The 26,644-nt window shown below is 42.2% G+C and overlaps 3 protein-coding genes across 9 annotated transcripts in view; 2 read left to right on the plus strand and 1 right to left on the minus strand.

Moving 5' to 3' along the window:
* The window catches only part of LOC135524565 (tight junction protein ZO-3-like), a 42,252-nt gene extending 25,968 nt beyond the window's left edge, over positions 1-16,284 (plus strand). For 4 of the 6 annotated variants that reach the window (XM_064952218.1, XM_064952219.1, XM_064952216.1 and 1 more), the window contains exons 6-30: positions 85-188; positions 544-733; positions 940-1,021; positions 2,402-2,499; positions 2,585-2,666; positions 2,759-2,871; positions 3,026-3,223; positions 3,335-3,401; positions 4,041-4,126; positions 4,336-4,438; positions 6,721-6,809; positions 7,453-7,525; positions 7,764-7,831; positions 9,096-9,156; positions 9,681-9,831; positions 10,149-10,257; positions 10,426-10,645; positions 10,846-11,048; positions 11,174-11,349; positions 11,480-11,690; positions 11,803-11,903; positions 12,004-12,513; positions 12,656-12,705; positions 12,893-14,881; positions 14,994-16,284. In XM_064952218.1, coding sequence (XP_064808290.1) covers positions 85-188; positions 544-733; positions 940-1,021; positions 2,402-2,499; positions 2,585-2,666; positions 2,759-2,871; positions 3,026-3,223; positions 3,335-3,401; positions 4,041-4,126; positions 4,336-4,438; positions 6,721-6,809; positions 7,453-7,525; positions 7,764-7,831; positions 9,096-9,156; positions 9,681-9,831; positions 10,149-10,257; positions 10,426-10,645; positions 10,846-11,048; positions 11,174-11,349; positions 11,480-11,690; positions 11,803-11,903; positions 12,004-12,513; positions 12,656-12,705; positions 12,893-13,004 — 3,257 coding nt within the window. In that variant the 3' untranslated portion in view covers positions 13,005-14,881; positions 14,994-16,284. The remainder of the gene's footprint in view (positions 1-84; positions 189-543; positions 734-939; positions 1,022-2,401; positions 2,500-2,584; positions 2,667-2,758; positions 2,872-3,025; positions 3,224-3,334; positions 3,402-4,040; positions 4,127-4,335; positions 4,439-6,720; positions 6,810-7,452; positions 7,526-7,763; positions 7,832-9,095; positions 9,157-9,680; positions 9,832-10,148; positions 10,258-10,425; positions 10,646-10,845; positions 11,049-11,173; positions 11,350-11,479; positions 11,691-11,802; positions 11,904-12,003; positions 12,514-12,655; positions 12,706-12,892; positions 14,882-14,993) is intronic. The other 2 variants (XM_064952217.1, XM_064952222.1) reach the window with 2 other exon arrangements.
* polr2eb (RNA polymerase II, I and III subunit E, b) lies at positions 16,281-18,464 on the minus strand. Its single transcript, XM_064952223.1, has 8 exons — positions 18,163-18,464; positions 17,548-17,722; positions 17,308-17,423; positions 17,116-17,196; positions 16,947-17,005; positions 16,696-16,774; positions 16,533-16,608; positions 16,281-16,404 (listed from the first exon to the last, which is right to left on the minus strand). Exons 1-7 carry the CDS (start codon positions 18,217-18,219, stop codon positions 16,543-16,545), a joined length of 633 nt encoding a protein of 210 aa, XP_064808295.1. The 5' UTR covers positions 18,220-18,464; the 3' UTR covers positions 16,281-16,404; positions 16,533-16,542.
* A 100-nt stretch (positions 18,465-18,564) lies between these two features.
* gpx4a (glutathione peroxidase 4a) lies at positions 18,565-25,680 on the plus strand. 2 transcript variants are annotated; one of them, XM_064952224.1, is made up of 7 exons: positions 18,565-18,707; positions 20,560-20,654; positions 20,789-20,933; positions 21,021-21,172; positions 21,634-21,658; positions 22,230-22,289; positions 25,316-25,680. In XM_064952224.1, exons 1-7 carry the CDS (start codon positions 18,615-18,617, stop codon positions 25,346-25,348), a joined length of 603 nt encoding a protein of 200 aa, XP_064808296.1. In that variant the 5' UTR covers positions 18,565-18,614; the 3' UTR covers positions 25,349-25,680. The 2 variants fall into 2 exon arrangements, with proteins under 2 accessions (XP_064808296.1, XP_064808297.1); XM_064952225.1 differs by lacking the exon at positions 18,565-18,707 and adding an exon at positions 20,012-20,162.
* Positions 25,681-26,644: the final 964 nt, after the last annotated feature.

Genomic DNA, 26,644 nt, shown 5'->3' on the forward strand with positions numbered 1-26,644 from the left:
TTCAAAACATCATCGCAGGTCTGACATAGATGGGTGAATGCCAGGCTTGCACTATATCAATTTTATGTTGCCTTCCTGTTTCAGAGTATGGACTGAAGTTGGGAAGCCAGATCTTCATCAAACACATGACTGAGACGGGTCTGGCTGCCAAGGAGGGCACTCTGCAAGAGGGAGACCTCATTCTCAAGGTAAGAGAAAGCAGGCTGTTATATCTCATCACAAAACATTTGGTTTGTACATAGATTTGATTCTTTACTGTGACCATAAACCAAATACTTTTGGTATTCTAACGGTGTCTTTTTTTCAATATTTGTTATTTATTTATTTTTATTTTATTTCACCTTTATTTAACCAGGTAGGCTAGTTGAGAACAAGTTCTCATTTGCAACTGCGACCTAGCCAAGATAAAGCATAGCAGTGTAAACAGACAACACAGAGTTACACATGGAGTAAACAATTAACAAGTCAATAACACAGTTATTGTATGAAGCCAAGGAGATTTCTGCATTGTGTGACCACATAATTGTTCTACTTCCTGTTCAGATCAATGGGATGACCACAGAGAACCTGTCCCTTCTGGAGACCAAGCACCTGGTGGAGAAGTCCCGGGGAAAGCTGACCATGATGGTCCTGCGAGACGACCGCAAGTTCCTAGTCAGCATCCCAGAAGTGCAGGACAGTGACCCCAACAGCGAGGAGGACCACCGCGGCAACAGCAGCTCTGAACTGGAGGGTGAGGGAGAGAGGGTGGAAGTAGTATATTAGGGAAAGAATGTAGCATCAGCACTGCACCTCATGACTGAAGGGGGGCCGGGAGGGAGGGACTGTGGAAGGGGGGAGGAGAAAAGTGATTGATGTGAAATGTGATGTCAGAAGCAGCTCCTGAACAGCTAGTTGATCCAGTATGTGGTTTTAATGTCTTTCCTCGGTTGTCCTCAGACATTTCAGACCTGGATACAGACATCCCCACTCCCAGAGACAGAGTGTCACGCTCTGCAACTAGAGAACGACGCACACGCAGGTTACCTCACCTGAAACATGCTTATTTCACCTATTCTGATCTTATTGAGATGTCTGTACTTAATCCAACATTTTCTTATAGGAACGGTTCACACATTTTGAATGTTACATTGTTTTCGTGCATCTCGAGTGCCGTTCTATCGATTACCTGGGTCCTTTCATGTTTTTATGTGTATCTGAGTTACTGTCGTTCAAGCCGGCAGAAATCCGTCCGGTATGATGTAGCACTGTGATAGTCTCCCTCACTACAATGGACGTTTTACATCGCAAAAACATCTATCATACATGTCATATTTTAATACTGGCTGTCATACCTCGGGAGGAGATCTTCTCTCGAATGAGCCATTGATCATATTTTTGCGATATTCCTACCTCGAGAAATGATTTATTTAACAGAGGGTCTAGCACATTTTTCCCATTGCTCTGCCTCTTTAGTCCAAGGTGCATTGCAAGAGAGGAATCCAATGACTGAAGGAACGTTTAATGCCCCAACCAGCAGACTGTCGACCAATCGCATTCACTTTGTCATGCTGGATCATGTGGTTGCTAAGCTAATCCTCACGCAATCCCTTCTCAACGTTCGTGTATATGTCGAGACACGTGCCTATTTTCCTGACATAATGTCGCGATTCCAAAGCAATACTATATTACAGATGGCAGGTTGATTATCTCACATCTCAGAAAAGATTAATGTGTTGAAAATTCCAAATAGTTTGCATAGTCAACTTGCACACAACTCTGACACATACACTTATGCCACCAGGGGTCTTTTCAGTCCCCAAATTCAAGAAAGCATACGTGATTATATAGAGCCCTTATTGCATGGAACTCCTTTCCAATTTATATTGCTCAGATGAACAGCAAACCTGGTTTCAAAAAACCTAATGGTTTGTGTGTGTATATTGATATGTCGGTTACATGTACTACATTGACGTAGCATGGGCAACGTTTCCCATCTCCTCAAAAGACTCCATTCTGTGAGGCACATGGATCTGCAGGTTGAACATGGTGAGATTGTAGACTCCTAAATTGATAGCTGTGAAATCGCCTAAACAAACTGCACTAACTAGTGACTTTACATGCTGATATTGTGTAGCCATGTTAGCTTGCTAGCTACCTAGCTAGGTAGTCAGTTACCTAGCCAGTCAGCCCATAGAGGGAGCATTGCATTGTGGATTTTGTAGTCGACTGCAACAGATTTCCACAACGATTTTCCATGTTGCTACCAACCTTATTGTAATGCCAAAAATGACATTTGTTCACCAAAAAATATTTTTCTCACATATTAGTGTTATTTAACACTCTTAATTAAAGGGTGGATACATAAGTCAACTTTTGACCTATCTATGACAAGGCATTCTGTCTCTCTGGCTTGTTGCAGAAGAGCTGAGCCTCCTCTAGTAGTTAAATCACGTGATCTGTCCCCGGTGCGGTCGACACTGTCCCGACCTGTTGCTAAAGCCTACCCCTCTCACCGAGGTGAGTCCAGTCATAAGCATTGGTCCATCCCACCCGTGTAATCTGTAACCTGTCATATTGACCTGACCTGTGTATTTCAATCCAGCCCTCTCAGAGTCTGAGTCTGACCGTAGTGCATCACCCACTCCTGTCAGGAAGGACAGCCCAGACCACGCCAACAAATACAGGTGGGTTCACCTCAAACCTCAATATCAAACCAAATGTGTCTAACTTATCTGTCTTAGTGTGTTTCATTGGGGGTATTTCTCTCTTGCTGTAGAACTCTTTCAGGGCTGTCCACCCTCCCCAACCCCAAAGCCTCATCTGCCGTCTTTGACTGGGTCGCCCCACGTTCCTCCCGTCCCTCCTCCTCCACCTTGAGACCTCGCAAAGGTAAACACCGCACGGGCTATAGGGAAATCTCATCAAATGACACTGAGTGGATCATGATAATAACATGTTCTCTCCCTCCCTCTCACTCTCCTTCACTGTCCCTCTCTCCTCTTTCACGGTCTCTTGCTCTCCTTCACTCTATCTGTCTGTGTAGTGGTGTCAGAGTCGGACTCGGACCGCAGTGCCTCCCCACCCCCGAGAAGAGGGGAGAGTTCCCGAGTCATAGAGGACCACTCCAGATACAGAGTGCTCCCTAACCTGTCCCACCTTCGGACACTGAGAGCCTCACCCATCACCATTCGTCAGGATCCTCCTCGACGGGTCTCTTCTCCTGTCAAAGCCCCACTCCCAGGTCAGTACCTCAAGTTCCACAACAGGAACCCCTTGACAGAACATTGTAAGTGCATTGAAACGAGGTAGAAACGGCCACATAATTAGAGCATTACCCCTGTTCTCTCCCCAGACTCTGAATCTGAGTCAGACAGCAGCTCTGGGCCCGCCCACAGCCAGGACTCCCGGAGCAGATACAGGTACCGATGAGGCCCACCCCTACCATCCTACCCCATCCCAAGTCCCAGCAGGAGCCCCTGGACTGGGGCACTGGGCAGCTGATGCATGCCACCCACCTCCTCCTTCCGCTCTTTTGCTATTATTAATATACTGTTAAGTTTTCATGAATTATTATATTTTTGGTCTGTTGGCCTTGATTGACGATTACGTTGTACCCCATAATACATGTTGTTCTTGTGCCTACTGTGAGGTTCTGTTTAACAATCAAATAAAAGTGACTTCCACTGAGCACTTCTCTACTGTACATGTGGTTGAATCTGGTCAAAAAGCAATCAGCAGTATGATCAAAGCAACATGGAGATTGCCTCTTACCTGACTTAATCTTAAAATGCATTTGAAATGATCCAGGATGGGTTAGCATTCATGGCATGAATAACAGACTGAGGTACTCTTTTTCAATTTAACGCAACAATGATGCTAAATTGTCCATATGCTCATGACGTGATTAGCCATGTGAGACAGCTCCCCCAGAGGCCCTAAGGTGAATATCACTCTTCTCATCCTCATGATTATTTATTTCAGCCACGGGTCCCCCTTTCCACACGTAACTGAGTTCTGTTGTCTTCCTCCCTCACTCCAACCTCCCTCTTCTCTTCCAGAGACACTCCCTTGGTAGCCATGTTTCCCCAGGTGGAGCCCCCCAAGTGGAAAGCCCCCAGTGTCACAAGGAGCAATCCTGCTAAAGGTGTGTGCGTATTGACTTAACTGTATTTGTAACTTATTATTATTGCTCGTGTGGTCTGTTTTGTGCTTTGTTTAGCTATGTGGTGTTTGTGTCGAACTGCTTTGCTTTATCTTGGCCAGGTTGCAGTTGTAAATGAGAACATGTTCTCAACTGGCCTACCTGGTTTTAAATAAAGGTGAAATCAAAAATGTGTGTGTCCATGTCCCCAGAGCACTCAGGATCGGAGTCGGAGGCAAGTTACGCATCCGTCCCTCGACGGGAGTCTAATGACAGTGGAGGCTCCATCTCCAGGGTATCCAAGAACAGATACAGGTCAGGCTGACAGACACACAACAACTCTTTTATAACATTGGCACACAAACACGTTTAGTCAAAACGGTTTCAATACTGACTGCTTCAGTGCACTAGATTCTCTGAAGATAAAGCCGGGACGCTAGACTGGTTAGTCTCCTTATACAAGGAACTGGGTGAACATTTGAAACAACACTGACAAATGCCTTCAGAAAGTATTCAAACCCCTTGACATTTTCCACATTTTGTTGTGTTACAACCTGAATTTGAAATGGATTAAAATAAAATTGTCACTGGCCTGACATGTCTTGAGTCAATAACTATTCAACCCCTTTTGTTATAGCAAGTCGAAATAAGTTCTGGAGTTTAAATGTGCTTAACAAGTCGCATAAGTTGCAATAATAGAATTTAACTAACAGTTTTTGAATGACTACCTCATCTCTGTACCCCACACATAGACTTATCTGTAAGTTCCCTCAGACGAGCAGTGAAATTCAAACACCGATTCAATCACAAAGACCAGGGAAGACCCCAGTACCTCTACTTGCACATTCATCTTCTGCACATCTACCATTCCAGTGTTTAATTGCTATGTTGTAATTACTTCGCCACCGTGGCCTATTTATTGCCTTATACCTCCCTTGTCGTACCTAATTTGCACACACTGTATGTAGACTTTTTCTACTGTACTATTGATTGTATGTTTGTTTATTCCATGTGTAACTCTGTGTTGTTATGTGTCAAACTGCTTTGCTTTATCTTGGCCAGATCACAGTTGTAAATGAGAACTTGTTCTCAACTAGCATACCTGGTGAAATAAAACTAAGGGAGATTTGTCAATGCATTGCAAATTAGGGCAACTATTGGCAGATATTGAATATCCCTTTTGAGCATGGTGAAGTTATTAATTACACTTTGGATGGTGTATCAATACACCCAGTGACTACAAAAGATGCAGGCGTCCTTCCTAACTCAGTTGCCGGAGAGGGAGGAAACCGCTCAGGGATTTCATCATGAGGGCAATGGTGACTTTAAAACAGTTAGAGTTTAATGACTGATAGAACTGAGGCTGGACCAACGACATTGTAGTTAGTCCACAATACTAACCAAATTGACAGAGTGAAAAGAAGGAAGCCTGTACAGAATAAAGATATTCTAAAACAGGCATCCTGTTTGCAACAAGGCACTAAAGTAATACTGCAACAAATATGGCAAAGCAATTCACTATTTGTCCTGAATACAGAGTGTTGTATTTGTTTTGCCCCAAACATAACACACTACTGTTCCACTCTCCATATTTTCAAGCATAGTGGTGGCAGCATCATGTTATGGGTATTCTTGTAATCGTTAAGGACTGGGGAGATTTTCAGGGGGAAAAAGACACTGGGAGATGATTTCACCTTTCATCAGGACAATAACCTAAAATACAAGGCTGAAATCTAGTGTCGGAGTTAGATTTTCACACAGATTTAATTAAAAAAATGTATGGCAAGACTTGAAAATGGTTGTCTAGCAATGATCATCCAATTTGACAGAGCTTGAAGAATTCTGAAAAGAATACATGGGTAAATATTGAGAGCTCTAATCAATTTTGAATTCCGGCTGTAATGCAAGAAAATGTGGAATAAGTCAAGGAGTGTGAATATTTTCTGAAGGCAGAGGTCAGCAACAGGCCAAAACTGTCAGTGTTCTTTTCTTTTCTTGTTTTGTTTTTTGGGGTGAACAAGTTATTAGTAAAATGAATTGACAAGAATTTGGTTAAATGTGATCGTGTCTCAATGTAATTAGAGTATGACATATTTTAAAAAATAAGCTCTTCTTGGTCTTACATAGCCTAATGGTTTGTGTTGGACTAGTAAACGAAAGGTTGCAAGATCGAATCCCCGAGCTGACAAGGTAAACTGTCGCTCTGCCCCTGAACAAGGCAGTTAACCCACTGTTCCTAGGCCGTCATTGAAAATAAGAATTTGTTAAATTGGTTAAATTTTCTGGGTACATTTAAAAAAAATAATAATAATAATTATGTTCCGGCCCCCCGACCATCCGCTCAAACAAAAATCATCCCACATCTGAATCTAGCCTACCCCTGAATATTTAATTTTTTACATGTAACCTTTTATTTAACGAGGCAAGTCGGTTAAGAACAAATTCATATTGACAATGACTTCCTACCTGGGAACAGTGGGTTTAACTACCTTGTTCAGGGGCAGAACGACAGATTTTTACCTTGTCAGCTCGGGGACTCAAGTAGTTGACACAGTAAGGGCATTATATTGAGTGTGATTGCTCTCTCTCTCTCCCAGAGCTCTGCCTGAGATGAAGTCTTCTCCAGCTCCAGTAGTGAGACAGGACCCCCCTCGACAAGGCATGACCTCTTCCAGTCCAGTCTCAGGTCAGTGTCCCCCATGTGAAAGATGAGCACCGTCTAAGAAGATGGAATTTTGGGGTTGGAAATCCTAAAGTCTGTACATGTACAGTGCCTTCAGAAAGAATTCATACCCCTTAACTTTTTCCACATTTTGTTGTGTTATAGCCTAAATTCAAAATGGATTAGATTTGTTTTCGTCACACCCATCTCTAACACAGTACCTCGTAATGACAAATGTGCTTTTACAAAGTATTAACAGAGGTGTGAATACTTATGTAAATTAGATATCTATTTCATGTTCAATAAATGTGAAATCATAAAAACATGTTTTAATTTTGTCATTCTGGAGTATTGAGTGTAGAATAAGTCAAGGGGTATAAATACTTTCTGAAGGCACCATGTCAAATTTCAATCAAATGTATTTATAAAGCCCTTTCACATCAGTAATGTCACAATGTGTGATACAGAAACTCCGCCTAAAACAGCAAGCAATGCAGATGTAGAAGCATGGTGGTTAGGAAAAGTACTATAGAAAGACAGAAACCTAGAGAGGAACCAGGCTCTGAGGGGTGGCCAGTCCTCTTCTGGCTCTGCCGGGTGGCGATTATAACAGAACATGGCCATTAAGGCCAGATATGTATCCTGATCCTCTGTTTGCCCTGTTCAGGTTCCTCTGATTCGGACCGTACACCCTCACCCCCTAGGAGGTCTGGGAGTACAGATGTGGAGAGCAACCACAGGTAAAACTCTAGTTTACAGTATCTTCTAGAAACCACTATAGACAACCAGGTAAAGAACAGTTTTTTTTAATTAACCACCATAAAAAAAAGAATGCTCTTCTGTGACAAAAGTCACTGTCACTATTCAAGTCAATTTGATCACAAGTGTGTGTGCTCCCACCACCTCTGATCTCTAACTCAGTGTAGAAGCGTTATTGTGTAAATGTGCGTGAATGGTAATGCATCTCTTCTCTTGTAGTATTCCACACAGAGTCAATGGCGATGTCCGCACTGGGATATCAATGAAGAGCAACCCTCCAGTCTACTGTAAGTATCAGCTCTCCAATGTCCTCTTTTATAATGTAAACTCAGCAAAAAAAAGAAACGTCCCTTTTTCAGGATCCTGTCTTTCAAAGATAATTCGGAAAAATCCAAATAACTTCACATATCTTCATTGTAAAGCGTTTACACTGTTTCCCATGCTTGTTCAATGAACCATAAACAATTAATGAACATGCATCTGTGGAACGGTCGTTAAGACACTAACAGCTTACAGACGGTAGGCAATTAAGGTCACGGTTATGAAAACTTAGGACACTAAAGAGGCCTTTCTACTGACTCTGGAAAAACACCAAAAGAAAGATGCCCAGGGTCCCTGCTCATCTGTGTGAACGTGCCTTAGGCATGCTGCAAGGAGGCATGAGGACTGCAGATGTGGCCAGGGCAATAAATTGCAATGTCCGTACTGTGAGACGCCTAAGAGCGCTACAGGGAGACAGGACGGACAGCTGATCATCCTCGCAGTGGCAGACCACATATATAACAACTGCACAGGATCGGTACATCCGAACATCACACCTGCGGGACAGGTACATGATGGCAACAACTGCCCGAGTTACACCAGGAACGCACAATCCCTCCATCAGTGCTCAGACTGTCCGCAATTGGCTGAGAGAGGCATAGCATCATCGAACTGGGCTTGTTGTCATTGCAGGCAATCTCAACGCTGTGTGTTACAGGGAAGACATCCTCCCTGATGTGGTACCCTTCCTGCAGGCTCATCCTGACATGGCCCTCCAGCATGACAATGCCACCAGCCATACTGCTCGTTCTGTGCCTGATTTCCTGCAAGACAGGAATGTCCGTGTTCTGCCATGGCCAGTGAAGCGCCGGGATCTCAATCCCATTGAGCACGTCTGGGACCTGTTGGATCAGAGGGTGAGGGCTAGGACCATTCCCCCAGAAATGTCCGGGAACTTACAGGTGCCTTGGTGGAAGAGTGGGGTAACATCTCACAGCAAGAACTGGCAAATCTGGTGCAGTCCATGAGGAGGAGATGCAGTGCTTAATGCAGCTGATGACCACACAAGATACTGACTGTTACTTTTGATTTTGACCCCCCCCCCTTTGTTCAGGGACACATTATTCAATTTCTGTTTGTCACATGTATGTGAATGTATCTTCATACAAATGTTTACACATGTTAAGTTTGCTGAAAATAAACGCAGATGACAGTGGGTGGACGTTTCTTTTTTTGCTTAGTTTATTAGTAACTCTGGTTGGAAGGTCTTAACTGTTATTTCCATTTCAGACAAGACCGAGGAACCCCTCTACTCCCTACCCCCAGACTCCATTCCTACACCTAGCTTGGGGTGAGTTTTATTTATACCCATATAGCCAACATTGGAGGCATACTGGGCGATGAGGCCCTTTTATCTACTTCCCAGAGTCAGATGAACTCGTGGATACCATTTTTGTGTCTGTGTCCAGTATAAAGGAAGTTAGTGTTCGTTTTTCAAGTCAATGCTAACTAGCATTAACGCAATGACTGGAAGTCTATGGGTATCTACTAGCATGCTAGCCGAAACAGATATAATATTTGACTAAAACAATATCTTTAAACCTTGCTTACATTTGTATTCGATCGCATTTCTTTATTATGCTTGGGAATACTTTGGAACAGGTTTCCAAAATTAAAATTAGTTGGAGCTGATTTGCTGGTGTTTTTAGTCTTATGTCCAACGATGACAGTCAAACATTTTGTTTTTTGTTTTGCTGCCAGTAGGGACACCCTGCTATAGTCTGTAGCATATAAGACTAGACAATGCTCCTTTTCATAAATTCTCAGTTTGATGTTACTCCTTTTTTCAAAACTGTTTACTCTCTGTTGATACAGCTCAGATCTGAACACAGTGTCGTTTGTGAAGGAGGCAAGCGTTGGTCTGAGACTGGTGGGAGGCAACGATGTGGGCATCTTTGTGGATGGGGTTCAGCCCAACAGCCCAGCTCAGGAGCAGGGTATGAAGGAGGGGGACCAGATCATGCAGGTGAAGACCCACTGATCACAGCAGTGGTCACCACCGGGACAGGGTGTGTAGGTTTTTGTTCTAGCCCAGCACGAACACAGCTGATTCAACTAAGATCTTGATTAGTTTATTTTTTAAATATTTTTTTAAATGATGCTGTGCTGAAGTAAAAGCCTGCACACACTGTAGCTCTCTGGGACAAGTGTTGATGACCACTGAAGTGCTGATCTACGGCATCTACACTACGGCATCTACACTACGGTATCTACACTACGGTATCTACACCACGGTATATGCAACATGTCTTTCACCACTCATGGGCTATGGTCTTGTTGTAGGTGAATGGGGTGGACTTTGGTTATTTCAACCGTGAGGAAGCTGCGATGTTCCTGATCAACATCAAGAGAGGGGAGCCGGTCAACATCCGTACTCAGAACAAGATGGACAGTGAGTATTACCTCAGAGACTGAAGCAGGTGCAGGGTGGAAGATTTCAGAGGACTTGTCAGTGTGACATTTTCTATATAATTACTTTGGTAATAACTATCCCAGTAATAAGGTACATACAAATGATTAAGTTATTCCTAAATGACGGAGTTATTCTTGCTCTCGTCAGTTTACAAGAAGATCCTGAAGTCCAACCTGGGGGACTCGTTCTACGTCAGGACCCACTATGACAATGAGGTGGAGGGCAACATCGGCCTAGCCTTCACCAGGGGAGAGGTGTTCAGAGTGGTGGACACCATGCACAGGGGCAAGCTGGGAAAGTGGCTGGCTATACGCATGGGCAATGACCTGCATGAGCTGGACAAGGGCACCATCCCCAACCAGGTCAGGTGAGTTGAGACTAGAATGATTGGTTGTTTGGTTTATTCCTTTGTTGGTTGGTTGGGTTTGAATGTATAACGATGCATATGGTTACAGAGCATGACACTTGAGAGCAATGTACTGCACTTATTTCCAATGTGTACACTTAAAGATACTATCATTGGGGTTGCTTTTATTCCACATGGTATTTCCTCTCCGTCTCTCTCAGGGCCGAGACTCTGGCCAGAATGGAGCAGGCTCAGAGGGCCAGTGGAGAAGGTGATCGCCAGGTTTCAGGGCCCAGGGTAGAGTTCTGGAAACTACGGGGGCTCAGAGGGGCCAAGAAGAACGTCCGCAGGACTCGTGATGACCTGCTCCAGCTTACTATCCAGGGCAAATTCCCAGCTTACGAGAGAGTTCTGCTCAGAAAAGGTAGGGACAGTTTTTTATATATTGCATAATAGTTCACATAATAGTCAAACACATTAAATGTTAGGGTACTTTTTTTGTATTTGGAATCAACACATGTACGCCTTTTGACCCATGTGGCTCTCCAGCTAATTTCAAACGGCCAATCGTCATCATGGGTCCTCTGAACGATGTGGCCATGGAGAAGCTGGCCAGAGAGATGCCTCATGAATATGAGGTGGCAGAGATGGCTCCTCGTAGTAGTGGCGCAGACACTACTTCCACGGTCATCAAGCTGGACACAGTACGAAGGATTGCAGAGAAGGTGATGAAACAAACTGGGATGTGACCTGTTTTGGTGTGAGACAGAGCAGACGTACAACTGCTGTATGCTTTTTTGACTCCAGTACCAGAATTGAAGAAAAATGCCCTGTGTTTGTTCACTTTGTTTCCAGAACAAGCACCCTCTGCTGGACATTACTCCCACTGCCGTGGAGCGTCTGAACTACATCCAGTACCACCCCATGGTTCTGTTCCTGGACCCACACAGCAGGAAGGACGTCAAGGTCATGAGGCAGAGGATGTGCCCCGACTCCAACAAGAGCTCCAGACGCCTCTACACACAGGCCCTCAAGATGAGGAAGCACTGCAGCCATCTATTCACAGGTTAACACATACATGTTGTTTTTGCTCTTACATGGTTTATCTGTAAAAAAAAAAAACCACACAAAAAACATGTCCCAAGTGGTTTTATTAAAAACTGTCTCATTGTTCCCAGCTCGTATTGATCTCCAGCCCAGCTCTAATGTGTGGTATGAGACTCTGAAAGACAAGATCAGACACCAGCAGGCCAAACCTGTCTGGGACTCAGAAGTCACGGTAAAACAGACAGATCCCAGCTCCACAGTAAAACTGGCAATTTGCTCTCACCAACTTACCTGGTGCTATAAAGATCAAAATAAGTGTGTGTGTGTGTTAGTTGGAGGGAGGCGGAGAGGAGGAGCTGGATGCATTGGACCGGACCCACTCGGACTACCTGAGTGCTGCCAGCGAACTGGAGGACACAGACGTCTACACTGATAATGAGGACCTGGAGGAACCATTTGATCCCAGCAATCAGCCCCGGATCTCCAGGCTCACCGCTCTGGCCCGGTCTTCAGAGCCTGCCTCTGAGTACCCCTCCCCCGAGTCCCTGAGAGAGGTTCCACCCCTGATGCATGTGTCTGAGCCCAGATCGACCCATCGTCCATCTGACAGCCCTCCCCACGTTGACGTTGCTGATGAAATCCGACCCTATCATAGCTTCTCAGATTCGGACTTCAGGGCCATTGACCAGGCTGTTCCGACCACCCCCTCGGACACACCCCCTGACTTCATAGCCCCTGACCCCAGAGTCTCTGTCTCTGTGCTTGAGCCCCCATTGGCTGAACTGCTGCCAGAGAGCCCCCCAGCTGTCACACTGTCAGTCATAGAGAAGAAACTTCAACAGGTACTGGTGGGACTGTCACAGTTCAGCATAGCACAAACTCTTACAGATCCTCTATTAACTCGCAGTTTCCTTCCAAAGGCTAAAATAGTCTGTTAACTTGGTCTCCAGTGATTTTGACTCATGACCTCTTTCCCTCTTTCAGACCCGTATGGCAGAATCTCAGGAGAGGAAAGCATCTCCATTGTTCATTGTGTTAGTATCTGATCATATTAATCTGTATGACAATGTTTGTTTCACACATGGTAATCAAAATGCCTGTCTATAAACCAACCTTAGCAATTGATCAACTACTCCAGTCCTAGTCCAAATTATTCTATCCAAGTTGAGTAAGACTGAACTGACAGTTAGTAATGCCCTCTTCTCTTCTATCTCCTGATAGGTTGGCTCACCATCAGGCTGTCCAAACGAGGCGCACTCGGATCCGAGGCAGTGACAGCTCTGACAATGAAGAGACTGATGACATCGAGTGGGGTCCAGCTACAGAACTTTAGATTAGAGCACACCATTCCAGAACTATAACTCTAGAGTGCACAGACAACGGCCGTGTTCGAGAGCATCAAAACCGTGATGTGACTGACTGATCTTCAAATCATAATCAGTCGCTATTTATGATAAAGTTCAGTCATTCGGCAGTCGCCTGCACAAACAAGGCAATAGCCTCTTAAATGGGAGATGTGAAATGCTCTCAACCTTCAAGGATCACTTGGTTTGTTTTGTCCTTCTGTTGGACTAACATCTTCTTTGGAGAGGTAAGTTAGAGGGCCAATGCTAGGGCTGCCTTCAGACATGGGAATTTAGGCGATGGCTTCCGCAGACCAGAGCTCACACCTTTCTTTATGTCTAATTCCAAGAGAGGAAGATGTTTCATTTAGCTGGAAATTCTAATAAAAAAAATCAGGGTTTTTGTATTTCTACAACTTTAAAAAAAATAAATGCAATTTTTAAAATCAAAACTATGGAGACGTTACCAACAACTTTGCTGTCAAGGATGTCATTTGAACAAAAAACATTTTAAAGCTGGAATCCTAAATTAAAACAAGTGGTCATCCCACCTTTTGGGTCAAAACAACTGCTATGTATGCAAGGACTGACCATTGATTATCTAAAAAAATATATAGTTAACCATAGAGGCTTTTCAGTGTTTTAGATGTACTTTGTCAACAAACCATGGAGTATAACAAGCTTATATTTTGGGTTCTGATTGGGTATGTGATATATGGCCAATTTACCACGGCTAAGGGCTGTTCTTATGCGCAACGTGATGTGCCTGAATGGGAAATGCTCCAAAACAATTATGGACATTCACAGAACACTGGATATATTGAAGCTCAATTTTCTATCCTGCTTCACTTCTGTTAAAATGACTGATTTTTGTAAAGATTTGGTTCATTAAAGATTACAGATATGGCAATGAATATCTGCCCTTGTCATTGTTTTTCATTTCAAGAACAGAATAGAAAATCCTCACCTTGTCCACCCATAACTATTTGTAATGTAACATCCCTGTATTACAAATATATTGATTGAATAATCATGTTTCTGGATAATGGATGAATAAAACTCAGTTTAGCTGTGATACATGATGACAATGGCAGCCTGAGCACATATTATATTAAAGGGATAGTTTAACCAATCTGTCATTGAATCATTTGTCTTTTTAACCCTGTAAGCAGTCTATGGACAAGGTATGACAGCACTGTTTTAACATGTTAGCGTTTCAGTTGTTGCAGAAATTGACCCACTATGCTGTTTACATTCTGCATCTTTTTTCAGTTAAGGATTTTAATGCTTAAATGTTTGCACCCCTTCCATGTTTAACTTCTTAGTTTTTTTTAAACCTCTCCCTGTCATATCATACATATTGCCCCCTTCCCTGTCCTCAGGATTGCAGAGTTAGAGCAGGACAATAAGATGAGTCCCATTTAACCTGGGCATCATGTTTGGCCCCTCTCTGATGTGGCCCCGGCCCACTGGGGCCACAGTGTCCCTGTCCTCTCTTGTGGACTACCCCCACCAGGCCCGCATCAGAGACTCTGTCTTTTACACAGCCATCTTCCAGTCCTCCAACAGTCACCCATTCTCCACCCAACAGGTCTGTTGTGTACATACTTTAGATAAGCAAAATTACATGTTAAAGAATATTTCAAACATACAAAGAATGTGAACGCTTTCTGTTCACCTACCCACAATAGCTCAACTAATACCAGAGTTGTGAATGGTTTGAACTCAAGCTCCCTATTTTATCTTAGGTTGTGTTTGTCTCCCCCTGCTGGTAGACTGTCGGTGCAGGTATAGATGAGAACAGCAGTGCTGCGGTAGCTGATGTAGAGGAACAGAGCAGAACAGACTGACAATATGGAGGGCTGTGGTAAGAGATGTTTAGATGGACTTGTGAAGAATTACCTTTTGCCTTTTTGATTTTACTACATCTTTATATTTATCCAGGTGAGTCTGACCAGTGTCACTTTTCCTCCATGCAGGCAGTTCTCTAGGCTCCCTAGGCTCCAGTGAGCAAATGGTGGACTCTGACTCTGAGCTGGATGAGACTGGGAGAGGGTCCCCACAGCCTGGTCAAACAGGAGAGCAAGGTCAGCACAGAGGATGACCAACTGAGCTGCAAGGATAGCCTGAAACTCTCCAGTCTCTACCTCAGACTGACCTGGTTCCCGATGCCTTGGACCATGAGACCTAGAGGCTTCTGAGCTCAACGTGAATCAGTCCAACAACCATGTTCTGGGCAGGTCAAAGGTTAGTCTGCTGCCCAGGGACAGGGAGCCAGTTTGTGTAAACACGGCCTGTACTTCCAGTCTGGTGGATGTTACCATGAATCTTGGTTTTAACTTTGGCATTAGAATGTCATGTAATACTACATGACACATTCATCCAGCTGCCTGTGACTGGAACGAATTGCAAGAATCGCTGAAGTTGGAGACTTATCTCCCTCAATTTCAAACATCTGCTATCTGATCGCTGTAGCTGTACAGTCTATCGGTAAATAGCCCACCCAATTTTACTTACCTCATCCCCATACTGTTTTATTTATTTACTTTTCTGCTCTTTTGCACACCAATACCTGTACATGACCATCTGATCATTTATCACTCCAGTGTTAATCTGCAAAATTGTAATTATTTGCCTACCTCCTCATGCCTTTTGCACACAATGTATATAGACTCTTTTTCTACTGTTTTATTGACTTAATTGTTTACGCCATGTGTAACTGTCTGTTCACACTGTTCTGCTTTATCTTGGCCAGGTCGCAGTTGCAAATGAGAACTTGTTCTCAACTAGCCTACCTGGTTAAATAAAAAAATCTTGGACACTTAGTTATAGCTGTTTTCTGTCAGCATTAATTCTAGTTATAACAAGCTGTGATTTAATATTGAAAATTGGCATAGCGATAATCTATTTTAAAAAGTATTTACATTGCTCTTATGCTTGAATAGTGAGTTTGTCTTGTGATTTAAGATAACTATTCCAGGTATTCAAAGTGCTGCTGGTTTTTATTTCAGAAATAAAATCCAACTTTATCTTAACAGTTATGTTGGCTGTATTTGTCTACCTGCTGAATTCACTGTTTTGACATTGTCAGTAATAAAGAGAATACTATTAAATGTTGACTTGTAAAACAACCATAGCCTCATGTATACCTGCTGCTACTCTAGGTGACGTGCCCTTTGTCCTGACCTTGCCCACATTTTTAGACAACTAAAATATGCATTGTCTGGATGGTCAAACCATATTAAAATAACTAGCATCGCCATACATATCTTTCTAGAGGATTTATTGAACAAATTAACAACTGAACTTAATCCAAAGAGATGAGGCCAGCTGTGGAATAATCCATGAGTTTTATTGGCTCACACGCTGTCCCTTAGTACAGCAACATACCTAAAGGAACGAGAGTAGATTTACATTCTCAAATGCCCATCTGAATAATTAAATGTATTGTTATACAAAAAATGTACAATATAGAGATGCTGGTTCGGAAAAAGCCCTAATATTCACCAAGCACTCACATTGAAATCCTCACTGGACCAGCCTGTAGGTGATGTATCGTCCAGCAGTCTCACTGGGTCTGATTATCTTTACTACCTGTCACCGCAAAGAGACGAGAGCCAAGTAAATCACTTATTTCAGAAATGTTTTAACTACATTAGGTTGAGAAGATTAATCTTGTACCTGGCCTCTTTTCAATCCAAAGTACCGGGCTACAGGATCTCCTTGTTGGATCCTAGGCAGCTGGCTCTCCTTCAGTTTACTGAGACAAATCAAGAAATCCCAACACACAAGTTTCTCTCTATAGCTCAATCTAGTGTTAGATTAATAGATTCTCATTTGGGGTGACTATGCATGTGAATCCAGTACATAGAACGCAGGATTTATACTCTATCCAGGTACGAGTTTGAAATCCATGCTGTGAAAAAGGATACTATCGTAACAGCAATTCAGACAGTTCCTCTTTTGTCATGACTATGTGTTCAGGAACTAGCTGCAACAAAATAATTACATAATAAGATTAGTTAAGTGTGTCACATAGCAGTTCAAAAGGTCTTATGACTACAATCTTAATGATATTGCAACAACTTTCCATCTGCTTACCTCATGCTCAGTGATGTTTATTAGAAGCTCCTGCTGCAGAAACTGTTCCAGGATGTATTTGGGGGCCATATCAACTAGAGACTAAAATTTGATGTTTAGAAAAAAAAAAGACCACTGAAATGAAAAGCTGAAAACAAACATAGTAGCTTGAAAAAGTAAGATCTCGTGTCCAACAACATCCACAAACCTTACCTGCTTAGCTGAAGGTGTCATTCCCATCTGAACTACAATGCAGGCACGTGTGATGTTTTCCTCCTGCATCCGCTGGCAGTACATCTTGATGGTCTTAATACCAACTTTAGGCTCCTCTACATGGGTGAAAATGAAGGGATTCAATATCGTCATAAGTTACAGGACTATGGCAAATGACAGGTGCTGACTTATTACTGTATCGTCAATGTGGTCACTAGGGCCACATTGGCAATAACATACCAGGAAAGAAAACAAACATCTGGTCTGTGGGGTCATCATTGTGTGCTACCAGGACAGTGAGATCTGTCCGTCGTGGGCGACCCTCGCTGGGTTTGTCCCCAAACTGACTTTTAAACTCATCCAAGGTCTGGTCCAACTCATCTTGGGTCACCAGGTAGCCTCTGTCATGACACAGCTGACCAACAAGGAGAGAGTTGTACAATGACGCTTTCCATGTAATGTGACAAGACAGGTCCTTCATATACTGAATCATAGCCAAATAGATGGGACTCATCTTTGGAACTCCATTTTGATGTGGCCAATGTTGTTCTTCAAGATTTGGGTCAGCCAATGAAGTTGAAAGTATCACCCAGTTGACTACATTAAAATGGTGGAAGCCCTAAACGGCGCTGCCAATGTTAGCACGGCCATTAGAGGCCTCTATCATTGTTTATGCACCAAAACTATAGCTAATTGGGAGTCATTCATACTCCATCATTGAACTATAGTTAGTGAATATCAATTGCTCCACCTTTGGGTATCATATATTGACTACAGCTACCGATAGTTAGCTAGCTACTACTAAAGTTGATACAGTTAACGTTAGCTAGCAAACAGCTCACCCCAGTAACCCACCTGCATGATGGTTTTCCGAATTTTCCATAGCCTATATGTTTCTTCATCGTCATCCATTGCGTTCCGATATGTTTTGATTAATTACCGGTGCAGTATACGATATATCAATACATGTAAGGTACTTATCACTAGCTAATGCTAACTCACGTTGCAGTTACACGTTATTAGGAGCGCGCGCAATGATGATGTCACCGGATATTTCCCAACAATGAATTAAATATTTTTGACTGATCTAACCAGTCATTAGAACTGCATTTGTATTTTACCCTCTTCAAATATAAATGTTATTTCTTAGCACATGTACAAAAAAACAAACGACCGTATGACTTAGCTCAGTCAGAGAAAAACATGCAAATTATCAAATACGGTGATGGCACGCCCCCTAGAGGCTCAAACACACCGTACGCAGTACGTTTCCCAACAAACCCTGCAGGCGGAGTTTATACAATTCAATGTCGTTGTGGCAAATTAAGCGTGTTTTAGTATTTGGGACATTGGCAAGCTGTGGACTCGTTCTTGTGATTGGATTATATTTATTCACAATGGTAGGCTATTGTATACAGTACTATAGCCATATGCAGAGTTAATTGTTGTGCTGTTGACTGTTACATAGGATGAAACCATTCTCTCCATAGCCCTTCTGGTGTGTGCTGAAAACCTGCTAACGTTGTCTATAGCAAAGTGGCCTAACTTGCAGTGCATGTATTTAGGATTTAGTTATGTTTGTGTGTTTTATGTAATTATACTACTCTACATGATCTCTTCATTTGATGTCTGTGAAAGAGCTGTGTACATACAGGGTGTTAAAAGGTATTGTGTCTGGATGTCAGAAAAAGTATGGACACATGATCATCATCTGGCTGGTTTTCAGTTTAATTATTTATTTGGTATCTGGGGTGTACACAGGGTAGGCTATGTGGTATCACAAGTCAGAACCTCCCTGCTCCCTTATCAGGCGTATAATTGACCTTGTTGTGTTTGTAAGATGACATCATTGAGTGGTAAAGTTTGCACCTTATCAAAATGGTGAAATAATATATACTGAATCAATGTAGTTGCCCAACCACTGTCTTGTACCACTGCCCTCAAATTAAAAGATTGATACTTGAGAAAATCATATCTCTTAGAAAATGTAAACATGAGTCTCCATGCACATCTGTTGCATCTATTCTATAGCATATGATGCTAAAGATGTTATGACATTTGATGGAATAAAGAACCTCTGAAATAGGAAAGAACTGAGGCTTTTTGAAACCCCTGTTTACGTGCGCTGCAGAATGACTAGGCTCTCTTGTGCGAGTCATTTGTTGAGACTTACACTATGAATAGCCTTCTGTAATTGAAAATCTCTATCGCAAACAGAAATTGTTTCATTGTATGCCTTTGTCAAGTGAAGGTTCATCTAAGTTGATATGATATCCTGACAAAGGTCATAATTATAAGATCACTGCATATGGGCAATATACATCCAAATATAGTTGTTGTTTGGTGTAATAGTGGGTTTTTGGACCATATTGATAGTTTTGCTCCATCCTTTTAAAATGTTATTGTTAATGTGAAATGTTACTGTTCATTTAGTCATAGAGAAGTACTACTGTGTTCTGTACTTTTTGAATTATGTATTTAGCAAGGTCAGTTCTCAAAGATGAGGTTACCTTTGTCCTGTGCAAGTCACACTTTGTGTCACTTCTAGGAAGAGATAACAGTATGTAATGAGGACCACTGATTGTGTAGGCGTTATCATCCTTTGCCTGTCAGTGGTCAGCATAAAAGCATCCTATCAGAGAAGAATGCCATATCTTCCTAGTTATTGATTGTCAGAGTTTCATAAATTGGGGGATTAGTGTGTGTACTGTACTGAAAGGCTCAGTCAGTCAAAGGTGTGTGGGACAGAAGACTGTGCGGCCAAATCACAGGGATACTGTCACATCCCTTACTGAAAGGGAATCATGGGTCTACTAGGATCTGCTGTCCTTTTCTCTGTCTTGCTGCAGACTTTAGTAAGATCACTGAGAAATGTTTTGGCGATATTGGCTATGGGTGGTTTTCTTATGTTTACATCTGCTGTCGAATCTTTCTATCTGAGCATGTATGCCAGGTGCATAGAGTGTGTTTTTTGTTGGAGGGGAAATACACCCTTGTAATCAGTAACTTTTTAACACATCAATTGCTGCTTTTCTGTCATTCAAACACATTTTCAAAATATGTTATTATGTGGATTTCCGTGTAGAATGGATGAGAGCAAAGGCATTTAATTTGATTGATGACGATCACTCTGAAAGAGAGAGATTTGCTGAGTCTTTCCTTTACAGTGAGTGTGAGTGAGCAGCCAGCTAGCAGCAAACGGTACACTTTTAATATTTGGACTTACTCTATTTCTTCACACCTCTCTCGCAGTCTGCCCCGACAGAGGACTGGCAGACAGCCACATCTATTTATGACTTCTCTGCCAAGGATATTGATGGCAATGAGGTGTCCCTCGAGAAATACAGGTTAGTGGGTGAAAAAACAAGTTACTCAGCACTCCAAAATACTAAATAACCACAATCATGTTATATATCATTCACCATACCCCTTCCAAAAGCCTCTGACCTGTTCTCTCCTGTGTTTTAATGTGTTTGTGTAGGGGAGATGTTGTCATCATCGTCAACGTTGCCTCTAAATGAGGGAAAACCCCAGTAAACTACTCTCAGTTTGCGGAGATGCACGCGAAGTACGCTGAGAAAGGTTTACGCATCCTGGCCTTCCCTTCCAACCAGTTCGGGAGTCAGGTAGCTACATCTTCATCAAAACATTTTTCTCACCTAAAACATTTCTTCTATGGCCATTTTATTATGTGTCTTATGTGTTCATTTTAGGAACCTGGCACTGAAGCTCAGATCAAGGACTTTGCTAAGTCATACAATGCTGAGTTCCCAATGTTCAGTAAGATTGATGTGAACGGGGATAACGCCCACCCCCTATGGAAGTGGCTGAAGGAGCAGCCCAATGGGAAAGGCTTCCTGGGAAAGTGAGTGGAAACATTTTGGAGAGACGTGTCACAACTAGCGTGATTTGACTCGCATATCATTTTTGATGGCCATGAATATAAAATATATTGTATTTTTTTATTTAACCAGGTAAGTCATTTAAGAACAAATTCTTATTTACAATGACGGCCAAACCCGGACGACGCTGGGCTAATTGTGCACCGCCCTATGGGACTCCCAATCACGGCCGGATGTGATTCAGCCTGGATTTGAACCAGGGACTGTAGTGTCACTTCTTGCACTGAGATGCAGTGCCTTAGACAGCTTTAAATACATTATATCAAATTATTTACAAACTGCTTACTAATGCTCCGCAAAGTATTTGATAATAGCTTATATACCGTAATATAAGCAGATATTTAAAATATAACATGTATGAGTTTGGTTATTGTCACGGTGTTAATGATTACTTTATCTTATGATCTTGTTTTCTTCCCAACAGTGGCATCAAGTGGAATTTCACAAAGGTAAATATTTCTTAATAGTCATCATCATATATCCCCATCAGCAGAAAGTTGACACAGGAGTTACCCAGATTTATATGCCAAGCGTTTATCTCTGGTGAAAGCAAAGGTTGCTCATTGCATGCCCATTGAGTTCAACGTTATAGCCTCACTTAATAAAATTAAAATGGTAGTCTTACTATCATGGTCTTTCTTGGCCCAGTGTCATACAAATACATACTTAAATGGAAGTATATTTCAGCATTTATGAGTTGGGGAGTTGTGGGGTTAACGAATTGAAAACAAAAATACCTATTGACTATTATCAGATTTTGCAGTTAGATCATGGAAGTTTAAAGTGATTCTCCAGAGCTTTTGTATAATTTCAGCCAGTAGTTTTGAAAGTAGTGCTCATGAGCCAAAACAGGTCCCCGAAAATTGTGCATTACGTCATCCATTTCTTATGATATGTTAATTTTAAAAACTATATTACATTACAATATGTTATGGATTTGTAAGTGTTTTTAATCCCGGACTGAATCTTTAATGCAGAATGAGTTTCAATGTCCATTGCTTCTTCTCTCTGTATTTGTAGTTCCTGATCAACAGAGAGGGCCAGGTTATGAAGAGATATGGACCAATGGATGATCCCAGTGTAAGTCAATGACTGTAATTACAGCACAGGCCTATGATGGGCTCACTGACACGTCCATGTGATGTAGCACTCAGCCATAACCTCAGGGCTGGCCTGGAATAACCCTCTCCATCATTCTGCCTTGTGACTTTGCCACTGAAATGATGCATTATCGACCATTTATAAATACTTCCTGGAAACATTTTTAGGTGAATACAACCCTGTAAAATTGGAAGTAGTGGGGAGTGAGTGGGCTGGGGTGGTGGGGGGCAATCCTCTATCAAGCACACAGAAAATGTGAATATAGGGCATGCTTTCTTTAATGGCTGCTCAAACATGGTATATAGTGGGGCAAAAAAGTACTTAGTCAGCCACCAATTGTGCAAGTTCTCCCACTTAAAAAGATGAGAGAGGCCTGTAATTTATCATAGGTACACTTCAACTATGACAGACAAAATGAGAAAAAAAAATCCAGAAAATCACATTTAGGATTTTTTTATGAATTCATTTCCAAATTATGGTGGAAAATAAGTATTTGGTCACCTACAAACGAGCAAGATTTCTGGCTCTCACAGACCTGTAACTTCTTCTTTAAGAGGCTCCTCTGTCCTCCACTCGTTACCTGTATTAATGGCACCTGTTTGAACTTGTTATCAGTATAAAAGACACCTGTCCACAACCTTAAACAGTCACACTCCAAACTCCACGATGGCCAAGACCAAAGAGCTGTCAAAGGACACCAGAAACAAAATTGTAGACCTGCACCAGGCTGGGAAGACTGAATCTGCAATAGGTAAGCAGCTTGGTTTGAATAAATCAATTGTGGGAGCAATTACTAGGAAATGGAAGACATACAAGACCACTGATAATCTCCCTCGATCTGGGGCTCCACACAAGAGCTCACCCCGTGGGGTCAAAATGATCACAAGAACGGTGAGCAAAAATCCCAGAACCACACGGCGGGATCTAGTGAATGACCTGCAGAGAGCTGGGACCAAAGTAACAAAGCCTACCATCAGTAACACACTACGCCGCCAGGGACTCAAGTCCTGCAGTGCCAGACGTGTCCCCCTGCTTAAGCCAGTACATGTCCAGGCCCGTCTGAAGTTTGCTAGAGAGCATTTGGATGATCCAGAAGAAGATTGGGAGAATGTCGTATGGTCAGATGAAACCAAAATATAACTTTTTGGTAAAAACTCAACTCGTAGTGTTTGGAGGACAAAGAATGCTGAGTTGCATCCAAAGAACACCATACCTACTGTGAAGCATGGGGGTGGAGACATCATGCTTTGGGGCTGTTTTTCTGCAAAGGGACCAGTACGACTGATCCGTGTAAAGGAAAGAATGAATGGGGCCATGTATCGTGAGATTTTGAGTGAAAACCTCCTTCCATCAGCAAGGGCATTGAAGATGAAACGTGGCTGGGTCTTTCAGCATGACAATGATCCCAAACACACCGCCTGGGCAACAAAGGAGTAGCTTCGTAAGAAGCATTTCAAGGTCCTGGAGTGGCCTAGCTAGTCTCCAGATCTCAACCCCATAGAAAATCTTTGGAGGGAGTTAAAAGTCCGTGTTGCCCAGCAACAGCCCCAAAACATCACTGCTCTAGAGGAGATCTGCATGGAGGAATGGGCCAAAATACCAGCAACAGTGTGTGAAAACGTTTGACCTCTGTCATTGCCAACAAAGGGTATATAACAAAGTATTGAGATAAACTTTTGTTATTGACCAAATACTTATTTTCCACCATAATTTGCAAATAAATTCATTAAAAATCCTACAATGTGATTTTCTGGATTTTTTTTCTTCTCATTTTGTCTGTCATAGTTGAAGGGTACCTGTGATGAAAATTACAGCCCTCTCACATCTTTATAAGTGGGAGAATTTACACAATTGGTGGCTGATTAAATACTTTTTTTGCCCCACTGTATCTCTCATAGTGTCTCTACTGAATGGGAAATCCAACACACCACAAGTGTCTATAGCTGGCTACTGTTATGGCTCTTATCTAACAAATTAAATCCAATTATATTAAATCCATATGAGGAGAGAAACATAACTGAAAATCAACTAAAAGACATGGATGCTGGAATGGTGTCCTCACTATACGATAGGCTGGTGACTCATAATATAAATCATCTACCTGTTATGAAGGTCTGGGAGAAGGACCTGCAAAGTTCAGGGTTTAAATGGGATTGGACCACAATATGGGGAAACAAATGTGCCTCTTCTAAGAGGGCAAGGGCCCATCAACCTATTAAATTTTCTCAAAGGCTTTATTTTACCCCAGAGTGAAGGTTCAAAATGAAGCTTGTGGATAGTGATGATTAATAAATGTACCCAATCTGAGGTGGGAAATTATATATATATGCTTTGGAGCTGTTTACCGGTAAAGTCTCTTTGGGTTCAACAAGTGTTTTCAATGGTTTTCTTGGCAGGAATCTACCTCCTCTAGCATTTCCTTATCTTATCCCTCAAAGGCAGATTGTTATGGTTGCATTAAGAGCAGGCAAAAAAACCTATTCTAATGAGTTGGTTTGAACCTGCTATTGCCCTTTGCAGATGTTGGTTGTTTATATACTAGCATATTGCACAGCTGGAAAGATCCACTGCCAGACTGTGTGGGGCCAAGTCCAAAACTCTGGTCAATTGGTCATATGCTGCCTCCCACTTGCAAGACCTAATTTAACAACAATGTTTGGTCTTGTGGATGGGAGATGGGATTGCCCTGCTTTGTCTACCTTTAATATTCCTATGTGGCTCTGGGTTGGTAACCTTTGAGATTGAAATTTGAATAGGCTGATTGAATTTGGAAATACTGAAACCTATTTGGTTTTAGTTTGGTTTTGTCCTTATTTGTATCCTGTTGTTTTTGTCTTTGTTTTTTCATTCATTTTGTTTTTTCTCCCTATTGAACTGTACATTTTTGCAAGTATTGTATCTTGAAACTGTCTTAGGACATGCAAGAAAAACAAATAAATCCTTGTTCAGAAAAAAAAGAGACATGGATACAATTCATCATGCCTATATCTTCTCCTTCCTTTCAGGTGGTGGAGAAGGATCTTCCTAAGTACCTGTAATTCTTCCATGACTGACGGACTAATGCACTGATACACCCCCCCCCCCCCCCCGGTCAGCCAATGGGTGTGAGTGGGTCCATTCCCCAGACCAGTGACGGTCTGTCCACAAACCCGCCTGACGGACAGGACAGACCTGATGATAATGGCGTGCAACCCCCTGGGAGGACCCCCTATACCCGGCCAGTACACCGGAGAGGAACCCTGACCTCTACAACTCAGATTTGATTTGACCTCTACAACTGTTCCCTTTGAATACTTAAAACGGAATGTGCATTATTAAAAATATGATCTTAGTGTCATATTCTATAATAAACTAAACTACTTTGTGCTAATTCTGTTGTCAAGTGTGTTTATTGTCAATGGGGAATGCGTCTTTCAACGTCTTTATGTTTCTTGTTTTTAATTCCCAACACATACTACACAAGTAGAACATTAATAAAACCATGGTTCCTGTTACTAACCTGTTTTGCTATGCTGATGTTTTGCCAGGAGTTGATGAGGTTGACAAGGTTGTTCCATGTGATGCAACAAGAAGTTCAAGTTACTGATTACCTAAAAAGGAAATAGTAATTTAGATTTACCACCTGAGAGCATTCCTTCATATATGAGTGGTAGTGCTTGAAATTGAATTTGTGAATCTGTTCTGCTGAAATAGATGTTACACTGCCCTCTACTGGATTTGAGAACAAAAATGGTGCAACCAAAGTTACTCGCTCGTCATCCCTTTGCTCTGTTGACAGAGACTGTTGGCCACTGAGTATATACTTAAGCAATAAGGCCTGAGAAGGTGTGGACTGGATACAGCCCCTAGCTGTGGGCTGGATACAGCCCCTAGCTGTGGAATATTGGCCATACACCCCACAAACCCCAGAGGTGCCTTATTGCTATTACAAACTGGATACCAATGTAATTAGAATAGTAAAAAAAAAATGTTTCTCATACCGTGGTATAGGATCTGATGTACCACGGATTTCACTCAACCAGCATTCAGGACTCAAACCACCCGGGTTTCTAATTACGCAATAAGGCATGAGGGGGTGTGGTACAGTGTATGGTCAATATACCACGGCTAACGCTTCGAACACACCGACAGCGTCATTGCGCAAAATAGTATGCAGTATCATCTGGATATGTATGAAACAAAATTTCAACATTCACCTTCTGCTACCGTTTCTGTCAAGCCGTCTATGCATAGGTTTGATAAATCCAATGTATGCACCACACTGAACACACTGCAACTGCCTCTGCAATGCAATGTTGCAAGGCAAACGCATTGTTTCATTGGAAATGAATGTA

Source organism: Oncorhynchus masou, chromosome 31, assembly GCF_036934945.1.
Source record: "Oncorhynchus masou masou isolate Uvic2021 chromosome 31, UVic_Omas_1.1, whole genome shotgun sequence".
NCBI classification, from domain to species: Eukaryota; Metazoa; Chordata; class Actinopteri; order Salmoniformes; family Salmonidae; genus Oncorhynchus; species Oncorhynchus masou.

What these genes read in the sequence shown, in the direction of transcription:
- polr2eb (XM_064952223.1), bottom strand. Translation starts at nt 18,219, where the DNA reads ATGGATGACGATGAAGAAACATATAGGCTATGGAAAATTCGGAAAACC. An exon ending in TTCGGAAAACCATCATGCAG is followed by an intron (nt 17,723 to 18,162) that starts GTGGGTTACTGG and finishes CTTGTTGGTCAG; the next exon opens with CTGTGTCATGACAGAGGCTA. An exon ending in TCTGAATTGCTGTTACGATA is followed by an intron (nt 16,775 to 16,946) that starts GTATCCTTTTTC and finishes GATTTGTCTCAG; the next exon opens with TAAACTGAAGGAGAGCCAGC.